General features: G+C 44.3%; 1 protein-coding gene across 1 annotated transcript in view; it reads left to right on the top strand.

Annotated features, from left to right (window-relative positions):
• Nucleotides 1-26,594, top strand: part of LAPTM4B (lysosomal protein transmembrane 4 beta) — a 101,771-nt gene that overhangs the window by 19,405 nt on the left and 55,772 nt on the right. Inside the window, exons 2-4 of the mRNA XM_040431254.1 lie at nucleotides 18,378-18,489; nucleotides 20,773-20,846; nucleotides 24,808-24,930. Of these exons, the coding sequence (XP_040287188.1) occupies nucleotides 18,378-18,489; nucleotides 20,773-20,846; nucleotides 24,808-24,930 (309 nt within the window). The remainder of the gene's footprint in view (nucleotides 1-18,377; nucleotides 18,490-20,772; nucleotides 20,847-24,807; nucleotides 24,931-26,594) is intronic.

A 26,594-nucleotide genomic window follows, 5' to 3' on the forward strand; every position in this document is an offset into this window, starting at 1 on the left:
AGAGGAGGAGTTTTAGGATAATTGAGCTGTGTGTATTCTTAAAACTCAATTGTCTAGCCTGGCCCAGAGGAGGAGTTTTTGCTGCATAAATTGTGAGTTCTGTGTACCAGTAAATCAGTCTTGTTCCAGCATTAAGTTGACTCATGTGTGGATTATTCGGCGATTCCAGGGATATTCCTACTCGTGGAATATTGGGTGATTTTCTTTTATGGGAAGAAGGGAATGCTTGACGAGGATATTTTCTACTACCGTCACAATTGGTTGGCAGCAGCGGGATTTTCCCTTCTACTTTCCTTTACACCAGGATTCCAAGCAGACACTGGGAACAGTGAATGGAAGGCTGGTACACCCTGCTTAAAAGAAATACACTTAAAGAACTACTGGAAGTCCGTGGAAGGATTGCTAGCAACAAAACCAAGCGGGTCATTATAGCAGAAATTAATGGAGCTAGACCAGGAGAACTTGGTTGCAGCAACGCCAGCAGTACAAGAGATGGGGACACCAGTGATTCAGGAGGAGGAATCGCCAGCCAACAAGGCAATGAGAGAGAAGCTAGCATGGTTCGGTCCGAACCCAACGGCGGATGTGGTGCTGAAAGTGATGAACCTGTTAGCGGAGGAGGCTAAACAAATAAGAGACGCAGAGCTACAGTTAAAATTGGCAGCAGTCCAACGAGCAGCCGCACATTCTCCAAACAGTGAGTACAGCACAGCAGACACAAGGAAGATTCCGTTTAGCGCTTTTAAAGCTTTTGATGAAAAAGACTGTGACATTGATAATTACCTGGCAGATTTTGAGCGACAATGTAACCTGCACCGAATAGATAGAGGAGAGTGGGTCGCAATATTGTCAGGCAAACTGTCAGGCAAAGCTTCTGATGCTTTCCGGACCGTGCCAGAGCAGGAGATCCATAGCTACGCCAGGGTTAAAGAAGTGCTCCTGGCTCGTTATGCAGTAACCCCAGAGTCCTACCGACAAAAGTTCAGGGACTCACGCAAAACCACGAAAGACTCTTACGTGGAATGGGCATGCCAGTTATCCCTGTCGGCCTCTAACTGGGTCAACAGCAGCCAGGCCACCTCCGCAGAGGACATTTTACAACTAATGCTCCTGGAACAATTTTACAATCACATCCAGACGGATGTCAAAGACTGGGTGAGAGATCGCAGGCCCATGACTCTACCAGAGGCCGCTAAGTTGGCGGATGAATATGCGGATACTCGCCAGACGAACCCGGTCACACCACGGGTACAACCTCCACGACCAACGGTGCCCTCACACCCACCAGCCGCTAGATACCAACCTCCTAACAGACCGGTGACATCTAGCCCTCGCTATCCACGCCAGGAGGACAATGAACAACGCTGCTTCCGGTGCAAACAGCTGGGTCACTACAAGCAGAATTGCCCCATGGACAACAACACCAGGTCAAATTGGTCTCGACCTGGGTACCGCCCACCAGCAGCAGCCCATTGTGTAGACTCGGCTTGGGATCCCCAGGAACTGGGTCAGGAAGAACCATTGGGCACCCTTTACGAAGCCCTCATGGTACAATCTGTTATTACGGACAACAGGAAACACCATTGTCAGCTGGTCATGGTTAACGGAAAAAACCGCCCGGGGATTAAGAGACAGTGGGGCAACCATCACGTTGGTACAAAGACACCTTATTAAGGCATCAGAGAAACCGGGGAAATCAATTGCTGTGAGAGTGGCAGGGGGGGGCAGTATACCGTATTCCTACTGCCACAGGTACACCCTAGACTGGGGTGCGGGAGCTGGCAATGTTCATGTGGGCGTCATGAAAGACTTACCTTCTGAAGTCATCCTGGGCAACGACATTGGCCCCCTGACTTCGGCGTTCGCCTCTACCCCCGCTCAGGAGGCCCACGCAGTAACCACCAGAGCACAAAGTCGCGCTGCCGAGAGCCATCCGCTTCCTACTGAGACCCAGGTAAGCCAACCCAACCTATCCTTGACTGTAGAACCCCTACCCTGGGACACCCCAGAGGATTTTGGGCGGGAGGTGACCGGAGACCCTTCCCTCAGAAAGTATCGAGAGAAAGCCAGGAGGGGCCAAGGGGGGTTAGAGAAGGAGCAATTTATCTGGGAGGAAGGCCGCTTGTACAGGCTCACCGAGACCCGGGGTAATACACCAGGGCCTAAGCAAAAACGCCAGCTGGTAGTTCCCCGGAAATACCGCCAGGAGTTATTGAGGATTGGGCACGACGTACCCTTGGCAGGCCATTTGGGAATACGCAAGACAGGGTATCGGATAACCCAGAACTTCTTCTGGCCTGGGGTGTCCGACGACGTCAGGGCGTATGTCAAACGTGCGAGGTATGCCAACGTATAGGTAAAAAGGGAGACCACCAAAGGCTAAACTAGTTTCCATGCCATTATTGAAGAACCGTTCACAAGGGTAGCCGTGGACATTATAGGGCCCCTGGCCCAACCTAGCCGTTCCGGCAAGCGGTATATACTCACCATAGTAGACTACGCCACCCGTTACCCCCGAAGCGGTAGCTCTCTCTAACATACAGGCTGAGACCGTAGCAGAGGCCCTAGTTAAAGTATTTTCCCGAGTAGGCTTTCCCAGGAGGTTCTGTCCGACCAAGGTACCCAATTTACGGCCGAGGTAACCCAGCTGATATGGAAAACCTGTGGAGTTAAATCCCTGACTAGCTCCCCATACCATCCCAGACTAACGGCCTGTGCGAGCGCTTCAACGGAACGCTAAAGCAAATGTTGAAGTCGTTCACGGGGGCATACAAGGATTGGGAGCGATTCCTGCCACACCTTCTCTTTCCTACCGAGAGGTACCGCAGGAATCGACCGGATTCTCACCCTTCGAACTTCTCTATGGGAGGCGGGTGAGGGGGCCCTTAGATCTCATCAAGGATCACTGGGAGGGGAGACAGAGATTGAGGGGACCCCGGTTTGTACCTTATGTCCTGGAGCTGAGGGACCGCAAGGAGGAATTAGCCCAGACAGTGCGAGAGAACTCCGGGCGGCCCAACAGCGCCAGAGGGTATGGTATGACCGACGGGCTAGGCACCGGAGCTTTCAGATAGGCCAAAAGGTCATGGTATTAAGGCCGGTCCGAACAGACAAGCTCCAGGCCGCCTGGCAGGGCCCCTATAAAGTTATAGGACAGATATGCGACACTACCTACACGATAGCCAGCTGCGAGGATGATGATGTGAAACGAACCTTTCACATCAACATGCTCAAGGCCTATCAGGAACGGGCAGAGGAGGTAGCCGCTATCTGTGCACCAGCAGGAGAAGACACAGAGACCCTACCCCCTTCCCGACCTATTGGGCAGTAACGAAGGGATGACCCAGATAAAGAAAGTCCAGCTAGGTGAACAGCTGGAGCCGCAAGAGCGGGATCAAGCTGTCCGCTTACTAGAAACAAAACAGGCCACATTCTCTCAGGAGCCTGGATACACACTCCTAGCCATACACAAGGTAGAGACTCCAGGACAGGCACCCCTGAGACAGCCTCCCTACCGTATCCCCGAAGCAGTCCGGGAAGGGATGCGGAAGGAGATAGATGAGATGCTTCGGCTAGGCGTAATCGAACCCTCAGAAAGTCCTTGGGCCTCGCCGGTAGTCTTAGTGCCAAAGAAGGATGGGACAACCCGCTTCTGTGTAGATTACCGGCGCCTCAATGACAAGACAGTTACAGACGCCTATCCGATGCCACGGATGGACGAGCTGCTTGACCGTATCTCTGCAGGGAAGTATCTGACCACAATAGACCTATGCAAGGGATATTGGCAGATTCCCCTAGCAGAAGATGCCATACCCAAGTCGGCCTTCATCACCCCGTTCGGCCTATACCAATTCCGGGTTATGCCGTTCGGGATGAAGAACGCCCCGGCCACCTTCCAACGGATGGTGGATCAGTTACTTAGGGGTCTCCAGAGCTTTGCATGCGCTTACCTGGATGACATCGCCATCCACAGCGATACCTGGGAAGCGCACCTAGAGCATGTAGGGGTAGTATTAGATAGGATCAGGGGGGCCGGGCTGACCCTGAAACCCGACAAATGTCACTTGGGTATGGCGGAGGTACAATATTTGGGCCACCGAGTAGGATGTGGTAAGCAACGGCCGGAGCCGGCTAGATCGAGGCCGTTGCCAATTGGCCCACTCCCCACACCAAGACACAAGTCATGGCTTTCTTAGGCACAGCCGGCTATTACAGACGCTTTGTACCCGACTATAGTGCCCTGGCCAAACCCCTGACCGACTTGACCAAAAAGAAGCTACCCCGACAAGTCCTGTGGTCCCCGGAATGCGAGGTGGCTTTCCAAGCACTAAAGACTGCTCTGGTTAATGCTCCGGTGTTGGTTACCCAGATCCTAACAAAAGATTTATTGTCCATACAGACGCTTCAATGTTTGGACTGGGGGCAGTACTAAGCCAGATCGGGGAGGATGGAGGAGAGCACCCGGTGGCATACCTGAGTCGGAAGCTGTTGCCAAGGGAGGTCAGTTATGCCACCATTGAAAAAGAGTGTTTGGCCTTGGTATGGGCACTCAAAAAGCTCACACCTTACCTTTATGGCCGGGCGTTCACCTCTCATCACCGATCACAACCCCTTGGTGTGGCTTAACCGGGTTTCAGGGGACAACGCCCGTTTGCTACGCTGGAGCTTGGCCTTACAGCCCTATGACTTTACGATTCATTATCGCCCAGGCAAGCAAAACGGGAATGCCGATGGATTGTCACGCCAAACGGATTTACCTCGGACTAAAAGCTCTGACCCGTCAACCCTACTGGACCAGGAAAGGTCCAACCGAGTTGCCGGAGCAGGGAGAAAAAAGGGGGGCCATTGTGAAGGACTTTTATGCAATTGCCTATATGCTTCAGTTTGATTCTCTCCCTGCTATTTTGAGGACTATATTGTTCGGTTCCAAGTGTCAAGAATGAATGTATTCGTGTACCGGACAGGGATGTTGAGATTATGTTTGTATGGGGATAGAAAGTACTTGTGTGAAATTGTTAAGAATTGTAAATGATCTGGCCAGCAGATAATTGAGCTGTGTGTATTGGTAAAACTCAATTGTCTAGCCTGGCCCAGAGGAGGAGTTTTAGGATAATTGAGCTGTGTGTATTCTAAAACTCAATTGTCTAGCCTGGCCCAGAGGAGGAGTTTTTGCTTGCATAAATTGTGAGTTCTGTGTACCAGTAAATCAGTCTTGTTCCAGCATTAAGTTGACTCATTGTGTGGATTATTCGGCGATTCCAGGGATATTCCTACTCGTGGAATATTGGGTGATTTTCTTTTATGGGAAGAAGGGAATGCTTGACGAGGATATTTTCTACTACCGTCACAGCATCAGTATGTCCGTTCCGTAGCCCGCAAAAAATAGAACATGTCCTATTATTGTCCATTTTAGGCATTGTTACAACGGATCCGCAAAAAAAAAAAGGAGGGCATACGGATATCATCAGTTTTTTGTTGCAGATGCACAATTTGCGGAACGCAAAACACGTACGGTCGTGTGCATTTATGTAGCCTAATAAACACGTTTATATTTTAATAGTGTGATAATTTATTTATATTTTTAATATGGGGAAAAGGGTGTGATTAGAATTTTTATTATACATTTTTAAAAACGTTATTTTACTTTAACATGCGTCGGATCACTTCTCCCTTAGACTGTAATGATTTAACATTGCAGCCTATAGGAGATTGATTATATCCCTTATAGGAGCATAGTTGTGGCAGGCTTCAGAGCCTTCAGAAGGACCGAGGCTGCCACAGCAACCAAATGGCTCCCTCGATCTCAGAGCAGGGGAGCTGTATGATCACTATGCTCCTGGGGAAAGACCGATCAGATGCCGCGGGCACAATTGTCCATGGCATCTGAGGGATAAAATGTCCAAGATCTGCAATATCGATGATCACGACATATCCTCTAGGTATCTGCTGTGTAAAACAGCAGGCACCCTGCGGTTATGGTGCCCGCTCAGCTTCTGGGAAGGCGCCATGTTTAAACCATGGACTTCCGTCATGCATGTACAGTGCAAGCCGTTAAGGTGAAAGTGTACTCAATGTTTTAAGTGAAAATCCTCATTCTCCTTGGAAGCTGTGTAAGATGTAGTGCAGCCAGAAATGTTGTGTCTCTCCTGCCTATTCTGTGACCAGTGGATGTCTATACTGCCTGCTCCCTCCTCCCTCTCACAGCATACATTCTCGCTAAGGTAGTAACTGCAGCTGCATCCCCCTCCTTACTGCCTTTTCTTTACAATATTTGGTCTGAGGAGGTTTTTCAACATATCTAGAGTTTAATATCTAGTAAGTAACGGCAGACAGCCCCACCATGGCACACAAGTGAGCTGTCCTGGTTGGTAAGATTTATTGCATGCTGCTCCAATGTCTCACCCAACAAAGTCTCCTATAAAGCTCCTTCCTATATCATCTCTTCTGGGTGTAACATGAATGTCTGGGGTGAGAATATCCAGAGTGTGAGAATGTCCTGCTGCTTCTGCTTGTAAAGGAGGAGAATTAAAATATATATATAAAAATATATATATAAATATACCACACCACACACACACACTGTATATATATATTATCTAAATAAATATAAATATAGATACTCTCATCTAAAGAATTATTAGGAACACCATACTAATACGGTGATTGGACCCCCCTTTTGCCTTCAGAACGTGCCTTAATTTCTACGTGGCATTGATTCCACAAGGTGCTGATAGCATTCTTTAGAATGTTGGCCCATATTGATAGGATAGCATCTTGCAGTTGGTGGAGATTTGAGGGATGCACATCCAGGGCATGAAGCTCCCGTTCCACCACATCCCAAAGTATGCTCTATTGCAAGGGAGCACAACGTTTCCTGGTTGGGGGCCACATTGCCATATGAACCAATGACGAGGGCCGAAATAAAAATTTAAAGGTGTATTACAACTTAAAGATTGTACTTATGGGCATATTGAACACACATTTATAGCCATTAATGTCTAGTTACACTTCCAGGACTCCCATCTAATGGCAGAAATACATGTAAGCAGCCACAAGACATAGGCATACATGTCTGTTACCAGATGGTTGGGGGCCGCACAGAATGGTATCAAGGGCCGCATGTGGCCCCCGGGCCGCAGGTTGTGCACCCCTGCTCTATTGGGTTGAGATCTGGTGACTGTGGGGGCCATTTTAGTACAGTGAACTCATTGTCATGTTCAAGAAACCAATTTGAAATGATTCGAGCTTTGTGACATGGTGCATTATCCTGCTGAAAGTAGCCATCAGAGGATGGGTACATGTTCTCATTCTGTTTACGCCAAATTCGGACTCTACCATTTGAAGGTCTCAACAGAAATCGAGACTCATCAGACCAGGCAACATTTTTCCAGTCTTTAACAGTCCAATTTTGGTGAGCTTGTGCAAATTGTAGCCTCTTTTTCCTATTTGTAGTGGAGATGAGTGGTACCCGGTGGGGTCTTCTGCTGTTGTAGCCCATCCGCCTCAAGGTTGTGCGTGTTGTGGCTTCACAAATGCTTTGCTGCATACCTCGGTTGTAACGAGTGGTTATTTCAGTCAACGTTGCTATCAGCTTGAATCAGTCGGCCCATTCTCCTCTGACCTCTAGCATCCACAAGGCATCTTATTGCCCACAGGACTGCCGCATACGGATGTCTGTTCCCATTTTCACACCATTCTTTGTAAACCCTAGAAATGGTAGTGCGTGAAAATTCCAGTAACTGAGCAGATTGTGAATACTCAGACGCGTCCCGTCTGCTACCAACAACCATGCCACTCTCAAAATGCTTAAATCACCTTTCTTTCCCATTCTGACATTCAGTTAGGAGTTCAGGAGATTGTCTTGACCAGGGACCACCCCCCTAAATGCATTGAAGCAACTGCCATGTGATTGGATGACTAGATAATTGCATAATGAGAAATAGAACAGGTGTTCCTAATAATTCTTTAGGTGAGTGTAGTAATATAAATATAAATTACAGATTCCATTCACTGACAGAAAGCAGAGATTTTTAAAATACATGACACTAGGCTGCAACGTCTTAGCTAATCCTCGCCCATTTCTACTTTCTCAACAAACATGAGGAGAACAAGGAAGGGACATGGCTATAAAGGGGCAGAAGTAGCAGTTGTATTATAAAACCTAGTTGTTTATGTATTCATACATTTCCAGGAGGATTAACAGAGGAACAACACAACAGAATTCTAAGAAAATATATTTCAGAAGTATTATGTAACTTTTATGTAGAACAGAAATATTTACTAAAACAAGAGAAAGGTGTTCTTTAAAGAGGAGCCGTCACCTCTCCAGAAATGTCTGTTTCAGTAACTACTTGCATTCCCCATGTGATATAAATTCTGGAGCATCTATTCTTATGCCTCTATGATGTGCTATTCCTCTGTTATTCCTGCCAGATGTTTTGAAATGAATTGCTAACAGTTTGCAGTAAAGGTCCAGATGGTTATTACCCTGCACAGTCTGACAGTATCTAATCACTGCTGTCAGTGTCAGACTGTACAATGACACCCCCAACTGGTAAAACCCATCTGGACCTTTATTGCAAACTGCTAGTAATTCATTCATAGCTTCTAGCAGGAATAATAAAGGAACGGTACATCATACAGTCATAAGAACAGATGCATCAGAGTTGGTATTTACATGGTGGATGTCGTTACAAAACAGACATGTCAGGAGAGGTGACGGGTTATAGACCACTAAAGTAACCAACAACTATATACTCAACCGAATTGTGAGAAAAGTTAATTTTTTTACCAAAAACAAAACATAATTATCATTGTAAAACGTTGTGGAATAGATGTGAAATGGGAATAACAGGGTAGAAGGAAACAATTGATTCTGCACTTATTAGAACAAATGATTGCAATTCATCACCAATATAAGAGGTTTGCATCGTAGAAAGCGGCGGCGCGGACCATAGGATCTGATGTAATTCTCTTAGACTCTCTGAAGTGACCTTATTGCCTTGTCTTGTGTAAGGTGATAAAATCCTAAGGAGATTACTGTGCTTCTCAGATTTCCTGCCGAGCTCTGTGTGAACAAGGCCATCAGTCCAGGCCAAACTTGAGGAAAGTAAAGCAGCATTAGGGCTCATTCACACAAACGTAATTCTTTCTGTGTCCGTTCCGTTTTTTTTGCGGACCGTATATGGAACCATTCTTTTCAATGGGTCCCGCAAAAAAAAAAACTGAAGTAACTCCGTGTGCATTCCGTTTCCGTATGTCCGAATTTCCATTCCGCAAAAAGATAGAACCTGTCCTATGAATTGTCCGCATTACGGACAATAATAGTACTGTTCTATAGGGGCCAGCTGTTCCGTTCTGCAAAGACGGAATGCACCACGGACGCCATCCGTATTTTTAGCGGACCGCAAAATACATACGGTCGTGTACATGAGCCCTTAAACCTGCTGAGCAGCACTTCATTGTGAGGGGGAGGGCGTATTCATCTGTGTGCTGTCTCCTTACCAATCAGTGTTGAATGCTATTTTTTTTTTACAGAGGAATTTGCATCTAGAACGATATCGGTGTACTGTATGTTATCTCACTTATTTCTTTAGGATTATCTGAGAATTTATCTCCGTACTTGACTAGAATACACCAACCCCAGCCGCCCGACCAATCTCAGCCACTGACATTTAGCATGATAGTCGTTATTCATTTAAATGCCTTGCATGCCCCCCTTTTCATGTTCCTAGCAGTCCATTATTATATCTACACTGAGGAGCAAAAGGGTAACAATGTTTTGAACTTTTGACTTTCAGGCTCCATATCTCAACATCCACTACTTCGAATGTGAGACTACCTTCATTTTATAGACAATCACCTTGGCTATCTCATACATAGATTTTACCATATGATTAATTATGCAGATCCTTGTCATGTAACTGCATTGTTACTGTTTTGCTCCTAAAATTCTAAAAGCAAATTTTTATTTTTATTTTTATTAGTATTTAGTAAATCCACATTTTGGCTTTCACAGCACTGCCTGAATCCTTCTGGGCATGCTCTCGATCAGATTCAAGCATGTCTGGACCGAAATCTGTTCCCAGGTCTCTTCTACATGTTCCCAATGTTGGTGCATACTGGTCGACTCACTTGGGTACGAATGCAGCTTTTTCTTCAACTCTACCAACAAGTGTTCGATTGGGTTGAGGTCTGGGGACTGTGGGGGCCAATCCAGACAACTTACTTCATTGACATTGACCCATTTCTTTGCCAATGACGTATGCTTCCGGTCGTTGCCCTGCTGGAACACTATGTTGTATTTTTCATACCCATAGTACTCAAGTGTATGAAGTAACTCGTCTTGTAGGATACTCACATATAGCTCGGCATTGAGACCCCACCATCAATCCTGGTCAAGGATCCAACACCTTTGGCTGTGAAACAACCCCATATCATCAGGCTTCCACTGAACTTGACACTTCCTTCAATTTCTCAATCCGTTAGTCCCCTTTCCTTTTTTCTTCCAGACCCATTTGCACCCTTCAGAGCCCAGTCTATTGACTTTCGTCTCATTGCTCCAAATCACCCGTTTCCAATCTTCTACTTTCTACTGTTCTACGTACTTTATTCCAAACTCGTAGCCGACTCTTCTTGTGACGATATTGAAGTCGAGGCTTCGCCACCTTTTTTCTGGCCACCATTCCGCCCAGTGGCAAATAATTTCGATCTTCAGTTGCTGTAGGTAACATCAAGGGCGGACTGGGAACTTAAAGTGGCCCTCGAAAAAATACTAAAAAAGTCACATGATCTGCTGAGGTCAGGACACATCTCACTTCCCTGATGTATAATGGGACAGCAGTCACATGACAAACCAAGAAGTACGATTCAAGCATGGGGGATAAGAGAAAACTGCAAAAGAGGTAAATTTGGGGGAAAGAAAACAATCCAAGGAGGGATGGGAACTAGAGTAATTGATGAAAATACACCTTAGAGAGTGAAAATAGTTTCAGGTGCAAACCCTTTAGGAAGCAGGTATGTGACCTACATGTGGCTCTGTTTTTTAGGGTACTATAATAAATGGTACTTAGAATAGAACAGTACTGTTATTTGTACACTTTATGACTGCACACCATTTTGAGGGTGTGCCTATGGCTCCAGACATAAGATGCCTCACATTGTACCTATCAGCATAGAGCCAGTCCTGGTGCCTCCTCACTGTTGGCTTGCTTCTCTGACCAGATGACATCATCAGGCAGTAGAATATTTAAACCTATCCCGCTCAGGCATTCGTAAGCTTCCTGATTTCAATGGGGACAGGAGTTGTGTATCCCCTGCAGTACGTCACCAGAGCGCCCTCACCAGGACACCACAGAGCGGTGCATCTCAGCAGCATTTCATTTAGAGAATTTAATTGCTTGTGATTCACCTTCTGTGTTACTATTCATACACTGCCTAATGGAGTGCTGTGTCAGCTCCGGGGCTTGGTTTGTCCTCTAGATGTCTCTTGTACCTTTTCATTTATCCTTACATCAAAGAAATAATCTATAAAAAGCAAAACCCCCTGAGAGAGCCTCTCGTCTCTTTTTTTTCTCCCTGTTCTATGTCATTTAGTGCGGCGCAGTGGAAGAACATCTTTCTGCGGATTCATTATCAATGTGACATTCTATAAAAGAGCAAAGTCTTGTTTTTCAGATATATACCCATAGGGGAAAATCCACTGCTTATGGTTCATTTTTGTATGTTTTATAAAACGATTTGCTCCTTGTCTCCGGTTGGGGCTGTGATATAGGCCGGATACGTCAGCCTATTTCATCAGCGCTTTGGTCAGGATCACTGCTGGGATTTCTAAGCATTGCCGTCTGGGCTTTGTGCTTTTACAGAACATGGCAAATAACTCAATAAATGGCAATGATGCATCAAAATAATTCATCAAATAAAATGCCCTGGTTTTATGTATGGGGGACATGGCAGTGCGCTCTGCTCACCCCCACCAATTGGATTTTTTTTACGCTCTGCTTTAAAGAGGACCTGTCACCTCTCCTGATATGTCTTACTAGCTTTTTCTGCACTCCCCATGTGATAAAAAGTCTGGAGCATCTATTCTTATGACTCTATGCTGTGGCATTCCTCTATTATTTCTACTAGAAGTTATGAATGAATTGCTAACAGTTTACAAAGAAGGTCCAGATGGGTGTTACCAGTTGGGGGGGGGGTGTCCCCACACAGTTTGACACTATCCAGTCAGTGTTACCGGTGTCAGACTGTGCAGGGACACACTCCCTACTGGTAACAACCATCTGGACCTTCATTGCAAACTGCTAGTAATTCATTCATAACTTATAACAGGAGTTACATAGGAATGGGATACCATCCATCTGCATTTTTTGTGGACCCATTGACTTCAATGGGTTTGTGGTCTACATTGTGCAGATGCATTCTATCTTTTTGCAGAACGGAGATGCGGAAAGCACACAGATCCTCTGTCCGTTCCGCAAAAAAGATAGAATGTATCGGCAAAATGCAGACCACGGACCCATCGAGGTAAAAAAACAAATGCGGACAGCGCAGGGATTTTGCAGACTGCAAAACGGATACGGTTGTGGACATGAGGTTTAAGGGCATCATCCAGATATTTAGGTCCTGTCCATAAAGGAAAAACTCCTTGCTGTCAAAATAACAGAAACCTCAATGGGTTCCCAATGGCTCCCAGTATGATTTGACAGTCTCCAATTGGTTCGGTCATGTGATGAATCCAGCACAGCTTCATGGCTTCTATTATACATTAAAGCCATGCTATCAGTGTGAACAGAGTCTTGCTCCAGCCGTCATGCCACCAGTCTAGCTATCCGTACTCACTACACAGAGATTGGAAAAGTCCCGTCCCTTGTAGTTAAATCCCTCTGAGATGGAGTGAAAGTCGTAAATAACTGGTAAATATCGTTTTGTGCTGTCCTTGTTCTATTCTAATGTTCTGGACAGTTTTTCATTAGCAATAAGTACCTGTTGGCCATCAATGCAGTTCCATTAGTGGCGCTGAACACAATTTAATGCGCAGTGCTCATTAACAAAGCTGGGAGGCCGTAAATCTTCCTTACTGCAAGTTCTGAAACCTGCATTTATAAGGAAGGATGAAGGTGACCATGAATGAGAATAGGATGCATGCGATAAACAACTCCAAGACTATATTTTACTGAATGGAGACACTGAACAGTAAGTAAAGTCAATAGGAACGCTCTCGACCATGGGTCACTGGTATTTACTGGTGTCCTAGGTTCTCAGCAAATAGTAGACATCTCAGCAAATAGACACGTAAAATTGTCCTGAGCTTATGACCAGGGATGATTTTGGAAGCAGGGCCAAGGTAGTAAGGGGTGTGGAGCTTAAAGGCTATGTACACCTTTTTTTGTATGATTGCATTTCACTTATTATTGGCTAAAAATCATATTTTCAATTGGCCTTTATTAAAAAAAAATATTGAGCCATTCTGTCACAAAGGGTTAACTGTTTTTCTAACTGTGTGACTGGTACTTTCACTTTGTGCCTAAACCTTATCTCTAAACTACTGAGAGGTCAAAAACACTTATTTAACCCACATTCTTATCAATAAGATAAAAGCTGAGCTATAATGAGTGTTTGTAAAGTCAGAGAGCGGAGATAAGGGGCCTGAAAAGACAAAAAATTGACAGGCTGCTGGTATAGAATCTCAGCTCTGTACCGAAAAAAGGATTTCTAGTTGTTAATAAAGACCAAATGAAAAAAAGATTTTTAGCTCAAAATAAGTACAAAGCAATAATAAAAAATAAAAAAATACCCCCAAATGTGTACATAGCCTTTAAATTGGAAGTGGAAGTTCATACTGCTCCTGATGCCCGACCAACACCAAAGTCCAAGGATGTCTGTACCATGGAGGAAATCAATGTGGTTGCCATGTGGTCCCTGGAGAGAGGGGGTCCATTTCTTGATGGTCTCCAGTATTGTAGCTGCAGATGTGGCCTCGTTTTTGAATGGGTTTTCCAGGAATAAAATATGAATGTCCCATCCTCAGGATAGGTCATCAGATTAGTGGGTTCTGTTGCTTGAAGAGGATGCAGCACTCTATTGCTAGGCACCATGTTCATCGGCCACGTGGGCCACGCACAGATCAGTCCCATTCAAGTAAATGAACCTGCAATACCAAGGACAGCCACTATACACAGTATGGCGCTATGCCTGGTATGCTGTGAGGAGCAGCACCGATCGCTGCGACCCTTTCAAATAGTTTATTGGTAGGGGTGTCGAGAATCAGCCCCTCACCAATCTGATATTGATGACCTATCTTGAGGATATCTCATTAATATTGTACTCCTGGGGGGAAAAAAAAAAAAAAAACAACTTTCATTTGGCTGTGGTGCCCTCCACACCCTAAGCTGTCCATAACCATAATCAGAGGGAACTTGCTGGATCATTACTATACTTTGCATGTACTCCTCAAGGATAAGCTACCAGTCCATTCGTGTGAATGTGTACCCTAAGAGAGTACGGTGGATGTCACCGTCATGCCTCGTAGCTCTGAGGTGCAGTATATTTGTCCTTTAAGAAATTCTGCTGTTATTTGTCATCTATGGAATGAGTAATTTGTTTACGAGCTCGGTGAGTGAGATTAATGCTACTGACTCATGTGGAAGGTGACGGTTCAGCTTTTCTTAGCATCACCCGATGGTCGTGTCTCACCTGCATGTAAGCACATTTTGGGCGTAATTAACTACAGCTAACGGTGTGATTTTTCTTCCTTATGTGATGCTGCTGACAGGAACAATGCTGGAAAGTGATACCTGTGTGAGTGTGTGTATATATATATATATATATATATATATACACACATACACTGACGAGCAAAAGGGTAACAATGGGGGACATTTACTAAGCATGCTGCGCCAGAATTATGGCGTAAAATGCCCCAAAAAGAATGCCGTTTTGATTTGCGCCTAATATATCAACTGTTTTCTCCAGAAATTTCACCATAAAGAATGCATCAGGCCAAAAATGAGTTATAAATGTCCAAGTTGGCGGGGCTATCAAATTGGCGCATATTACACCTAATTTATTTTCCTCCTATCTGCAGAAATGGCTCAAATAAATTGTTGCGGACAATTAAGCCAGCTTATGTGGTGGTGTTGAAACTCAGAAAGCCATAAGGTTATGCAAATTGAGGAAGAAGCAGGAGTCAATGAGATCTGCAAATGATCACATTTTCAACCGCCTAGCTCCAATCTGTGGCATGTGGGAGGAGCATAAAAGCCAGATTCAAAACAAAGTTTTTTAGCCACATGAAACCTCAAAAATCGGATCAAGTTGTGTGGGATGATTATGTGATGCCTCCTGTTCATCGACATGGTAGTTATAACCATTTGTCGTAAACTAAGAGGGACAGAATCCTGATAGACCTTGAGTTATCGTTCCAGCAGATCTAGGTCGAAATGTCAGCACTGTGTGATCCCGGAGGTTGGGAGAACAACGACAAACTGGAATGACAACAAGAAGTGCAAAGAGGCAAACCTCAGCACCGGCAGGATGTCTGATTAAAAGAATGGTGCATAGTGATCCATTCTGTGCTTCAAGTGAAATTGAACATCACATCTCAAGACTTAAGGAAGCAAACAGTGTCCACACAAAGCATCTGAAGGTCTTAACACGGCATTGGGCTACAAGCCAGAAGTACAGCCAAAGGTTTTCCATTGACTTCACACCACCGCTCTCAAAGGCTATCATGGTGCACAGCATGGCAACAATGGAGCCTGGAATGGAGGTTTATCTTCATCGATGAGTCCCATTTTTGTCTCAGATGCAGTGATAGCCATGAAGGGGACTTCACAAGGGAATGTTACACAGGTCCTACTTCCTTGATTATGTTGTGGGGTGACATAATATATGGTAGGTGAGACTCCTGTAGTCTTCATTTCAGATACACTAACAGCTCGGCGTTACATTGATTTGGCTGTGGAACCAGTAGTACGGCCATTTCTCCAAAGTATCCTTTTTGCAACAGGACAACGCCAGGACGCACTGTGAGCAGACCGCATGGCCTAAAAATACTACCACGGCCTGCAGCGTCTTAAGAATTGTCTCCCATCGAGCACATCTGGGACGTCACTGGTTGGCAATAGCAAATGGAGCTGCCAGCAGCAGATCTTTATGATTTACATGCCCAACTGTACTCATCGTGGCAGAAGATTCCTCAGACAGCCATTAATAACCTCACTGATAGCACGCCAGGAAGTGTACATGCATGTATGTGCTCATACTCAATATTGGATAAATCAAGATGTTTAATATTTTGTTTTCTTTTTTTTATTATTTGCATATCATGAACATGTCTATGGATCCTGTGATTTGTGTAATCTTATTACTTTTCCTTCTTGGTGTTGCAATCTCAATGTTGAGGAGTGTTTATATCAGTGGCCTCTACTCAGACTTCCCACAGTCTCCACGTGTGTATCAACATCCGTGTCCTCTGCACATAATGCTGACTTTCTAAAAAATGAGTCAACTGTCCTACTGCCCGACTAAATCTACAATGTCCTCTTTACATTTCAAACCTCTAGAATTATTTATAGCTTAATTCTCTTAAATGTCCCAACCATGAAGAAGTTTATCTTGTTTTATAATCTGAAAGAGGATTAATAACCTGGATTGGAAAGGTGACCTCTGTGCGGCTGGTTACATGTATTTCTCTGGACGCTGGCCAAATTTATGGTATGGTGCACTCCATGAGAGTATTATGCTATGCATATGTTAGATATATTCAGGTACACTGAATATATATATATATATATATATATATATATATATATAATGTCCATCAATGACTATGAGTCACATTATGACCACAAGATAATATCCAGAGTAACCGCTGAATGCAGCACGGACAGCAGCTAGACAGGCAGGGAGTGACTCAATAAGGTCCTGGTAGGTTGTCACAGGTATGTGGAACCATGCTGGCTGCAGTGCACCCCACACCGGAAGGGGCGAGGGGGGAGGATCCATAGAGTGAACATGATGATCGAGGTGGTCCCACCGATGCTCAATTGGGTTCAAGTCTGGGGAATTAGGGGGACAGGGTAGTACTTGGAAGTCTTGGTCATGCTCTTCCAAACAAAGCCGTATGACATGTCACATTGTCTTTCTGGAAGATCCCATCCGCCCCAGGGAAGACAATCAGCATGTATGGGTGTACGTGATCTTCAAGGATGGATTCATACACAAATCAGTTGAGAGTGCCTTCCACATGGATGGGTGGGCCCATAGAATGCCCCAAAAACATTTCCCAGACTTTACCGCTGCCACCACTTGTTTGTGTTGTTCCAGCAATGGTTGCAGGGTGTTCCTTCTCTAATGTTTATTGCCTGACACTTCAACGTCAATCTGTTCAATGAAGCATAAAACATGGCTCATTGGAGAAGACAACCCTTTGTCAATCAGTGGAGATCCATTTCTGATACTACTGCAAAAATGAAGCCTTTTCTACTGATGCAACTTTGTGAGTATAGGTGCAGTGACCATCCGTCTGTGTCGGAGCCCCATAAGCAGTAGACACACGTCTGGTATGCCCCTGGTTCGTTCTGGTGACTCGCAGCTTCAATGTACAGTGTTGGTCTACCCTCACCTTCATAGCCAACCTTCACCTCTCACATCAATGGCAGGTGATGTTTGCAGTTTCCTCATCACTTATTCACTATGGTGCCATCTGTCCCCTCACAATACACTTTCATCAGAGCAGCATGTGAACAGTTCACAAACTGCACAGTTTCAGAAATACCGCCACCCTTGGCCCGAATGCCAATAATCATCCCTTTTTGCAGCTCTGCCGTCCTCCACAATTCTAGGCAAGAATTATAGCACTGAGCCTCCAGATTCAGGAATATAATGTTAGAAAAACAGTGAAGGCTGACACTTAGACCTTTTGCACATGGCCCCAATATATCTCAGTGCTGTATATGGCAGCCGTAGAGGTGCATAGAGCTTACTGTATTTCCGGATGCCTCTGACTGTAAGGGTTTTTCCAGAATTTTTATATTGATGGCCTATCCTCAGGTCTTGGAGTCTGAAAGGGCCCAAAAGATCCATCTTCCCCTTATAATGTGACCTGTACTCTAACTGACATGGGTTGAGGGCCATGCTGCAGATTTAGCATTGGGGCCCAGTAGGTTCCAGTTACCGCTCTGCTCCTGCACAGGGAGGAGGGGTATAATTATACACCATTTCGGATGAAAAGGCTTCTTATCCGCGCCGTCACCCAGCATCACTCCCCATGTGGGAGACCAAGAAAACCCACTAAATATTGGGGACACTGGTCCATGAAATAAGATTGCACATCCAGACTGCACCTTATAATGCTTCATGTTTTCTCTTCACAGATAATAAATTCGGTGGTCCTCCTTATACTGCTGAGTGCCCTTGCTAACCCAGACCTGTACCACCTTCCGAACACCGAACTGAGGAATGACTTTGACTTCATGGATGATGCCAGTAAGTAAAGAACTTGTCGGCCGCCCAATGATGGCAGCTTTCCATACTCACTTCAGATGCAGATCCTGACAATATTGTGCATGACCACTACGTGTGGCACTATTATTAGACAATATGATTGTTAACATAGCGTGGTCTCCAAAAAACTACATGTCAGAGAGTGATATTACACCAGCCACACATCCCTTACAATAAATTAGCATGCCCTCCACTTTTCAGATTGTGCTATGTACACTGAGTCATCTCATGATAATCAGGGTAAGATTACAATGAAAGGTAACACATCTATTATAAAGCTGAAGGCAAAGGAGCCTGAAGAGCACAATTGACAATAATAGAGGAGAGCTCTTCATCTCCTTCCTTCCCCTACCTGCACAGTAACACAGAGCATGCCCACAACAGTCTGCCCCCACTTTCCATAGCACCAGTTTTGATACATTTACACCAGGGATGACCAACCTGCAGCTCTCCAGCTGTTGAAAAACTACAACTCCCAGCATGCTTGGACAGCCTACAGCTATTAAGGCATGCTGGGAGTTGTAGATTTGCAAAAGTTGGAGGGCCGCAGGTTGAGCATCCCTAATTTACACCATTGGATTCTTATAGTGCAACAGCCAATGCAGCACAGTAAAATCCTACAGTATAAAATAACACATTGATGTGTAATTATGGATGTTGATATTGGTAAATGTAACCGTTTTCGGAGCCGAGTTGTTGTCGAGCACACTGAGGATTAAGGCATGTAGATTAATTAATACTCATTGTCTCAAGGGATCCATGTGAGATTTTCTCTACATCTGGCTAATCCCTGATCAGAACTCGTGGGACGACTTTCTGCAATATTTTTATTTTTTTTCCCCAGTATATGGAAATCTAATACCTTGTGTCTCTGTAGGCTACATCCACACAGCAATGTCACTAGGGGAGGATAGCTTCTTAATATGGCATCCAGTAAAGCATTGCACTCTCTTATAAAGGGCGATATGACTTCTCCTATTCTTTTAATTCACTCCTGGGTTTGGCTTCCAAAACTGCATCAGGAAACCTGACGGCATGGCCTTACCCTTAGACATGGGTCAATGGACTTTGTATGTACCTTGCTATAAGTTAGCATTGCTTCCAAGGGAGAGTATCTCTGTACATACACCAACTAACTGAACCTTTAGGGCAGCACATGGAGGCTGTGCAGCTCCATACAGAACCTGTGCACAGGCTATATGCATAAACCCTAACCCAGGGGTATGCAAAACTACAACTCCCAGCATGCATACTTCCTCTACTCTTCTCAGAACTCATAGAAATGAATAGAGAATGCTGGGAATTGTAGTTTCACAACAGCTGGAGTGCCGACTGTTGCTGACCCCTGCCCTAACCCCTCTGATATATGCTGTTTGCTACTAGTTCATATTCTTTCAGTTCTGTATACTCCGTTTGGTCCCACTCCAAGTTTTATTGCATGGCTTTGTTGCTTTTTACATTACATATAGTTTCTATTAGGGCTCATTCAGACGAACACAAGGGCTCCGTGCCCATGCGGCGGTCCAATATATATACGGGCACTGGCCGTGTGCACTCCGTGCTGCGGATGCGGACCCATTGACTTGAATGGGTCAGCGATCTGCAAAATACAGCAAAAATAGGAAATGTCCTATCTTTTGCAGTGCAGAAGCACAGACCTGAAAGCCCACAGAAGCACAGACCTGAAAGCCCACAGAAGCACAGACCTGAAAGCCCACAGAAGCACAGACCTGAAAGCCCACAGAAGCACAGACCTGAAAGCCCACAGAAGCACAGACCTGAAAGCCCACAGAAGCACAGACCTGAAAGCCCACAGAAGCACAGACCTGAAAGCCCACAGAAGCACAGACCTGAAAGCCCACAGAAGCACAGGCCTGAAAGCCCACAGAAGCACAGACCTGAAAGCCCACAGAAGCACAGACCTGAAAGCCCACAGAAGCACAGGCCTGAAAGCCCACAGAAGCACAGACCTGAAAGCCCACAGAAGCACTCTGTAGTGTTTCCGTAGGCTTCCGATCCGTGCGTCCGCTCTGCAAAAGACAGGACATGTCCTATCTTTGGCCGTGTCTTGCAGATCATGGACCCAGTCAAGTCAATGGGTCCACATCCACAGCTTGGAGTGCACACGGCCAGTGCTCATATATTGCAGAACTGCCATTTGCAGTCCACAATACGGGCACAGAGCGCTTATGCTCATCTGAATGAGCCCTTACATAACATGCAGATTTTTAATGACTCTCTCGTGTTTTATCTTTTTTTTTCTAGATATGTGCATTGCTACTTCAATTTCCCTCTTAATGATTCTTATCTGTGCAATGGCCACATACGGTGCCTACAAGGTAAATTAAAGGTTTATTCTTGCTGTGTCTTTTCTTGGCAGTTTGTTTGAGTCAAACACCAGAGTGGATACAAATGAGAAGAATCCGTCTTTCCAAAGTTTATACTTTTACTTCTTTTTGGATTTAGTGCCGGCTGTGGCTCAATAACTGCATCAAAAACTGCATGTGTTTTTTCAGCTTAAAGAACTCCCACACAAAATTTTATTTTCTGACCTGTTAGAAAGGTACATGATGTAAACTGTAGGGAATGTAATCTTCTCATCAGTGACTGTATTTCCGAGTTATAACCTCCCTTCTGATCCTCAGCTGTGTCATGTGACCAACACTCTGACTTTCAAAATAACGCAGCATCTTATGTGAGGACAGGAAGTCAGTTTCTCTATATATTCCTATTGGAGCCTCAATGTCAGTCTCCTAGGAATGAATAGAGAAGTAACGGACTTCCTGTCCTGTGTCAGGTGAAGATCAGAGAGTTGGTCACATGATACTGCTGAGGATGATGAGGATGAGAAGGGAGGGGATAACTCACAAATCCAGTCACTGGTAAGAAGATTACATTCACTACAGATTACATCATACACCTTTCTAACAAGTCAGAGAATAATTTTTAGTGGGAGTTCTACTTTAAGGCCATATTCACATGGCAAAGTATTTCGGCACGTAGAGCGGCAATTTTACACTTCGTAGCACTTCAAAAATGCTTGAAAGCAGAAAATGTGCACCATAGTTCACATAGGCGGGTATTTTTACACTACTGTCTTAAAATAGGTTTTTAAGTATTTTTACGCTGCCATTTTCAAATATACTTCCTGATGTGGCATCTCACTTCTTTGAAGTGTTTTAGAAGCTGATTTTGGCCAAAAAATTTGACTCCAAATGTGTTCTTTTGGTATGTATTTTGCAGGCATTCACACTGTTAAAAATGCACAAAATACAACAAAAATCACCTCCATAGTTTTCTGCTTTCAAATTATGCAGTGTGAACATAATCTAAGGACACTCACAGTATTTGTAAGTCAGAACCTACAGAGAAAAATTGTAATGGAATGATTTGTAGCTCTGTGTTCTGGACCCACTCCTGGTTCTGGCTTACAAATACTGACCAAATACTTGTCACGCTGGGGAGTGGGGGAAACCCCCCACCGTGCAATGTCTTCAAGGGGAAAGAGCAACTAGGCCTGAAATCAGGGAAAAGGGAGCAGGTCACCTCCTAATCCATCCCTAAATCCTATCTCTGTGCCCCTGACTGTATGAGCCACCCTCGATGGTAGGGGGGGGGGCTCATACTCATGAACCTCGGCCCTACTGACCCTATCGATCCCTGCATAATGGCGTCAGGAGGCAGAGACAACTGATTCCTCCAAGAAACAGAGGAACCGGAGTCTCACACAGACCTAGCTTTAAAGGAGATGATGGCAGCTAGCAGCGGACGACACGACAGGTAAGTGTCCAGAAGCAGCAAACACAAGTGCCAACAGGACAAACATGGACACTTACCTGACGCAGCTGCAACCAGGAACTAGAGCCATCCACACCACAACCACTGGATATTAGTAATGCACCTAGGCCCAAACACACACCAGGAAGGACACAGCACCAACACCCAAACACTGAATCCAGTAGTCACTATCTGGACCACCATGCGGGATGATGCATGGCAGCCCCAGGCAGTGCTGCTAATTGTTCCCCCTCCGGGGAACTTCCAGGGACCCCCTTTTGGAGGAGAAGACAAACAAGGGAAATGTCTAGCAGACATGCTGGACACAACATCAACAGACCAGACATGTAACAACGCACAAGACATAACAAACAAACTCCAAATCAAACCCACAGACATAAGAAAGGGTGGAGACATGGAGAAGACATAGGGATGACATTGCTAAAAGACCTTGATGTCCAACAAGGTGGCCCTCAATGACTGGGTGTCATGCCCCACTCTGACTATGTGCGGAGGTCGGCCAGAATAGCAGCACGAGTTTAGTGTTTTGTTTTGAAGCTGTGCTGGATCCGCCTCCCATCAGGTACACTGGGTGGGGTCATTAGTTTAAATAGCACTCCATCCCAGTGGTCTGAGCGGATTATAGGAATCACTTTGGTCTTGGAAGCTAGGAAGGAAGGTTGTCTGTTCCAGCTCAGAAAGATAAGTGTGGTTTCAAGTTTGATTGTTTTGTGTCATCTCTCCCATCCTGGTTCTGTGCGAGCAGGCTGCTCCTATTTCCCCTCTTCACCATCTCAGGGAATTTAGGGTGTTTCAGCCCAGGCACGGGGACACATCATACCTACCACCAAGGTCTGCATGTGGGCTGTGTAGTGCAGGGAGAGAGGTCAGGGATTAGCTAGGAGGTGACCCTTCCCCTGCCTCTCGCCTAGAGCCTGGTTGGTGGTTTATCTGTTAGTCTGAGTGCACGTCCGCCGTGACACTGGGCAGATGAAATTGCCCAAGAATAGAGCATAGCTTCCAGCCCACAGCAAGGCTAGAGCACAACTAACCTCCATGCTACAAGCCTAGGCTAAATAGCTCAAAGAGACCACACCCTGATCCACACCTAGTCAGGAAATTAACCCCATGCTCACCAAACAGCTGGAAAACTCACCTTAAAGGGGAAGTGCACGTGCAAACCGAAAACTACACGTTGCCACCAGCAACCAGTCTGCACGGCAACCGTGTCACGGTCAACATAACATAGGCCGTGACAATACTACTATCCATGTGAATGTGACCCTAGGGTGGTTTCACACACAGCATTTTTTTGTTGCAAAAATAGTGGATCCAAGAAAAGTCTGTCCTTTATATTTCCTATTCATTTTGAATCCACTTCTGATTTTGCATTAAAAACTGCATGACAAACTGTTCTGAAAAAAACACTATGAGAAACCACCCACTGAGTGCCTTTACACACAGAATTTAGAGGGTTTTTGCAGCATTGTTTTCAGCATTTTTGGACAGTGACTGCAGTATTTTTAATGTGTTTCTTTATTTTAATGAGGGCATTATTTAAATATCTATATACTATACATGCATGTTCGGCTTTGGTGGTTCTGTTGAGTTTTTGAGGTTAGTTTTTGAGGTGTTTTTCCCATAGTATTCTATAGAGGACTTTAAAAACGTCAAGAAAAACCACATGTACAAAATGTAAAAAAAACCTCTTGTAAACAATGTCATAAGGCCCTATGCACACCACTGTATTTTCTGCCTGCAGAATGTGGACCCATTTATTTCTGTGGGGCCGCAAAAGATGTGGACGGCACATGTATGTTCAGTCCATGGCGCTGCAAAAAAGATAGAACGTGTCCTATTTTTTTCCATATTGCAGACAAAAAATGCATTTCTACAATAGTGCGGGACGTGCAGAACAGAAAAATGCGGCACACAGATAGTCTGTATCCGTGTTTTGCAAATCCGTAGTTTGCGGACTGCTAAATCAGATACGGTCGTGTTCAAGAGGCCTAAATCTGCACAGGTGCTGTAGGCACAAAGCAGTTGGATATGTTTTTTGAACTTATTTTAGATATGTTGTTGCAGCGAAAATGATACAAATGTGGGCATAACCATTAATATGATTTATACTAAAAGAGATTTTCTATTTTTATGTAAAACTTATTCGTTCTATAGACAGAAATTATTCAATTTTCTATTAGCTCTGTATCTCAGTTTTCTCATGATTTCTGCTAGCATCGAAACATTCTGGTCAGCATTTAGCAGATTTGATATAAAACTAAGAATTTATATTAACCTTGTAAATTCTGCCACTCCATAAACACCTCTGAACTGTGGAAAGCAACATGGCAGTAGAGGTCCCCACTCTAGTTATTATCGATGGAGGTCCCAGCAGTGAGACCCCCCACTGATGTAACATGTACCACTTATTCCATTGGTTCCTGATAAATGGTTGGAGAACCCCTTTAAGAATACGCACTGAATCTGTCAGATTTTAACTGCTTTCTCTTTTATTCCCAATAGCAACATGCAGCTTGGATTATCCCATTTTTTTGCTACCAAATATTTGACTTTGCTCTGAATTCCTTGGTTGCTGTCAGCGTTCTTGTCTATCCAAACGCCATTCAAGAATACCTGCGACAACTGGTAATCATGAAATTTTCTATATTCCTCTTTTTTTTTTTATAAGAAGTGTTGTGTGCAGTCTTATTGAGAAGGTTTCAACGGGTACAGTACAAGGTGACCACTAGGTTCTGTTTGGAAATGTAAAGCCTTCTCATAACATCTATCTCATATCTATCTATCTATCTCATATCTATCTATCTATCTATCTATCTATCTATCTATCTATCTATCTATCTATCTATCTCCTATCTATCTATCTATCTATCTATCCAATATCTATCTATCTCATATCTATCTATCTATCTATCTATCTATCTATCTATCTATCTATCTATCTATCTATCTATCTATCTCCTATCTATCTATATAATATCTATCTATCTATCATCTATCTATCTCCTATCTATCTATCTATCTATCTATCTCCTATCTATCTATCTATCTATCTATCTATCTATCTATCTATCTATCTATCTATCTATCTCCTATCTATCTATATAATATCTATCTATCTATCTATCATCTATCTATCTCCTATCTATCTATATAATATCTATCTATCTATCTATCTAATACAATAAACAAAGAGTGGCAGCAGCACAGTCAGTAGGGAAGTTGAGTGCAATCCCTCCTGGACTTTAGGCATAACTCCATAGACAATATCCAAAAACCAAATGATGAGGCAGCACTCCAGTATCTGTGAGGGGTATTAGACCCGTTTATTTCCCCCAGTCGCAACGTTTCAGCCAGAAACAATGAGACCTTTGTCAAGCTCATTGTGCAGGGCTGAAACATTGTGACTGGGGAAATAAACGGGTCTAATACCCTTCACAGATACTGGAGTGCTTATCATTTGGTTTTTGGATATCTATCTCCTATCTATCTATCTATCTATCTATCTATCTATCTATCTATCTATCTCCTATCTATCTATCTATCTATCTATCTATCTATCTCCTATCTATCTATCTCTTATCTATCTCTCATATATCTATCTATCTCAAAATTTGTTATCTATCTATCTATCTATCTATCTACCTCATATTTATTATCTATCTATCTTCATCAGTATATTGACAGCACATTTGAATATATGAACCTTTAGGGTGAAGTGTGACCTTCCATACAACCAACCTATGATCAGACTACAGACAGGTTTTGTTTGTAGTCTGTAACCATGGAGACACATAGCTGTGCGCATAGAAGCTGTAAACACAAAATACTTGGACATTTTTAAGACTCTCTGCAAAGTGGCTTTTTTTTTTTTTATGTACTAGAGCAATAAAACCATTGGCTACAAAGTGTATATGTCATATATAATATATATATAATATTATATATTATATATTTAGATTTACATGTAAACCTTCCCTTACTGTAAAATACATTACATACAAGTCCCTGTTTTCCAGTGTATATCGTCAATTAACTTAAAGGGGTTATCCAAGGTCTAAAAGATCCCCCCAATGCCTTCATATACATTATACTTACTTGCTCCCCAGCACCCGAGTCAATCCGGATCCCTGCACGGTTGCCGCCACATCTCTCCGTCGCTGCTAGGAAGGTTCGTCCCTGTCGTGGCCTGCTATTGGCTGCTCTCCCCGTCATCGGATATTTTGATCCCTACGACTAGGAGATGCAGAAGCGGCCGTGCAGGGATACGGAGCGATGCGGGTGCCTGGAAG

Source organism: Bufo bufo, chromosome 5, assembly GCF_905171765.1.
Source record: "Bufo bufo chromosome 5, aBufBuf1.1, whole genome shotgun sequence".
Taxonomy (NCBI): domain Eukaryota; kingdom Metazoa; phylum Chordata; class Amphibia; order Anura; family Bufonidae; genus Bufo; species Bufo bufo.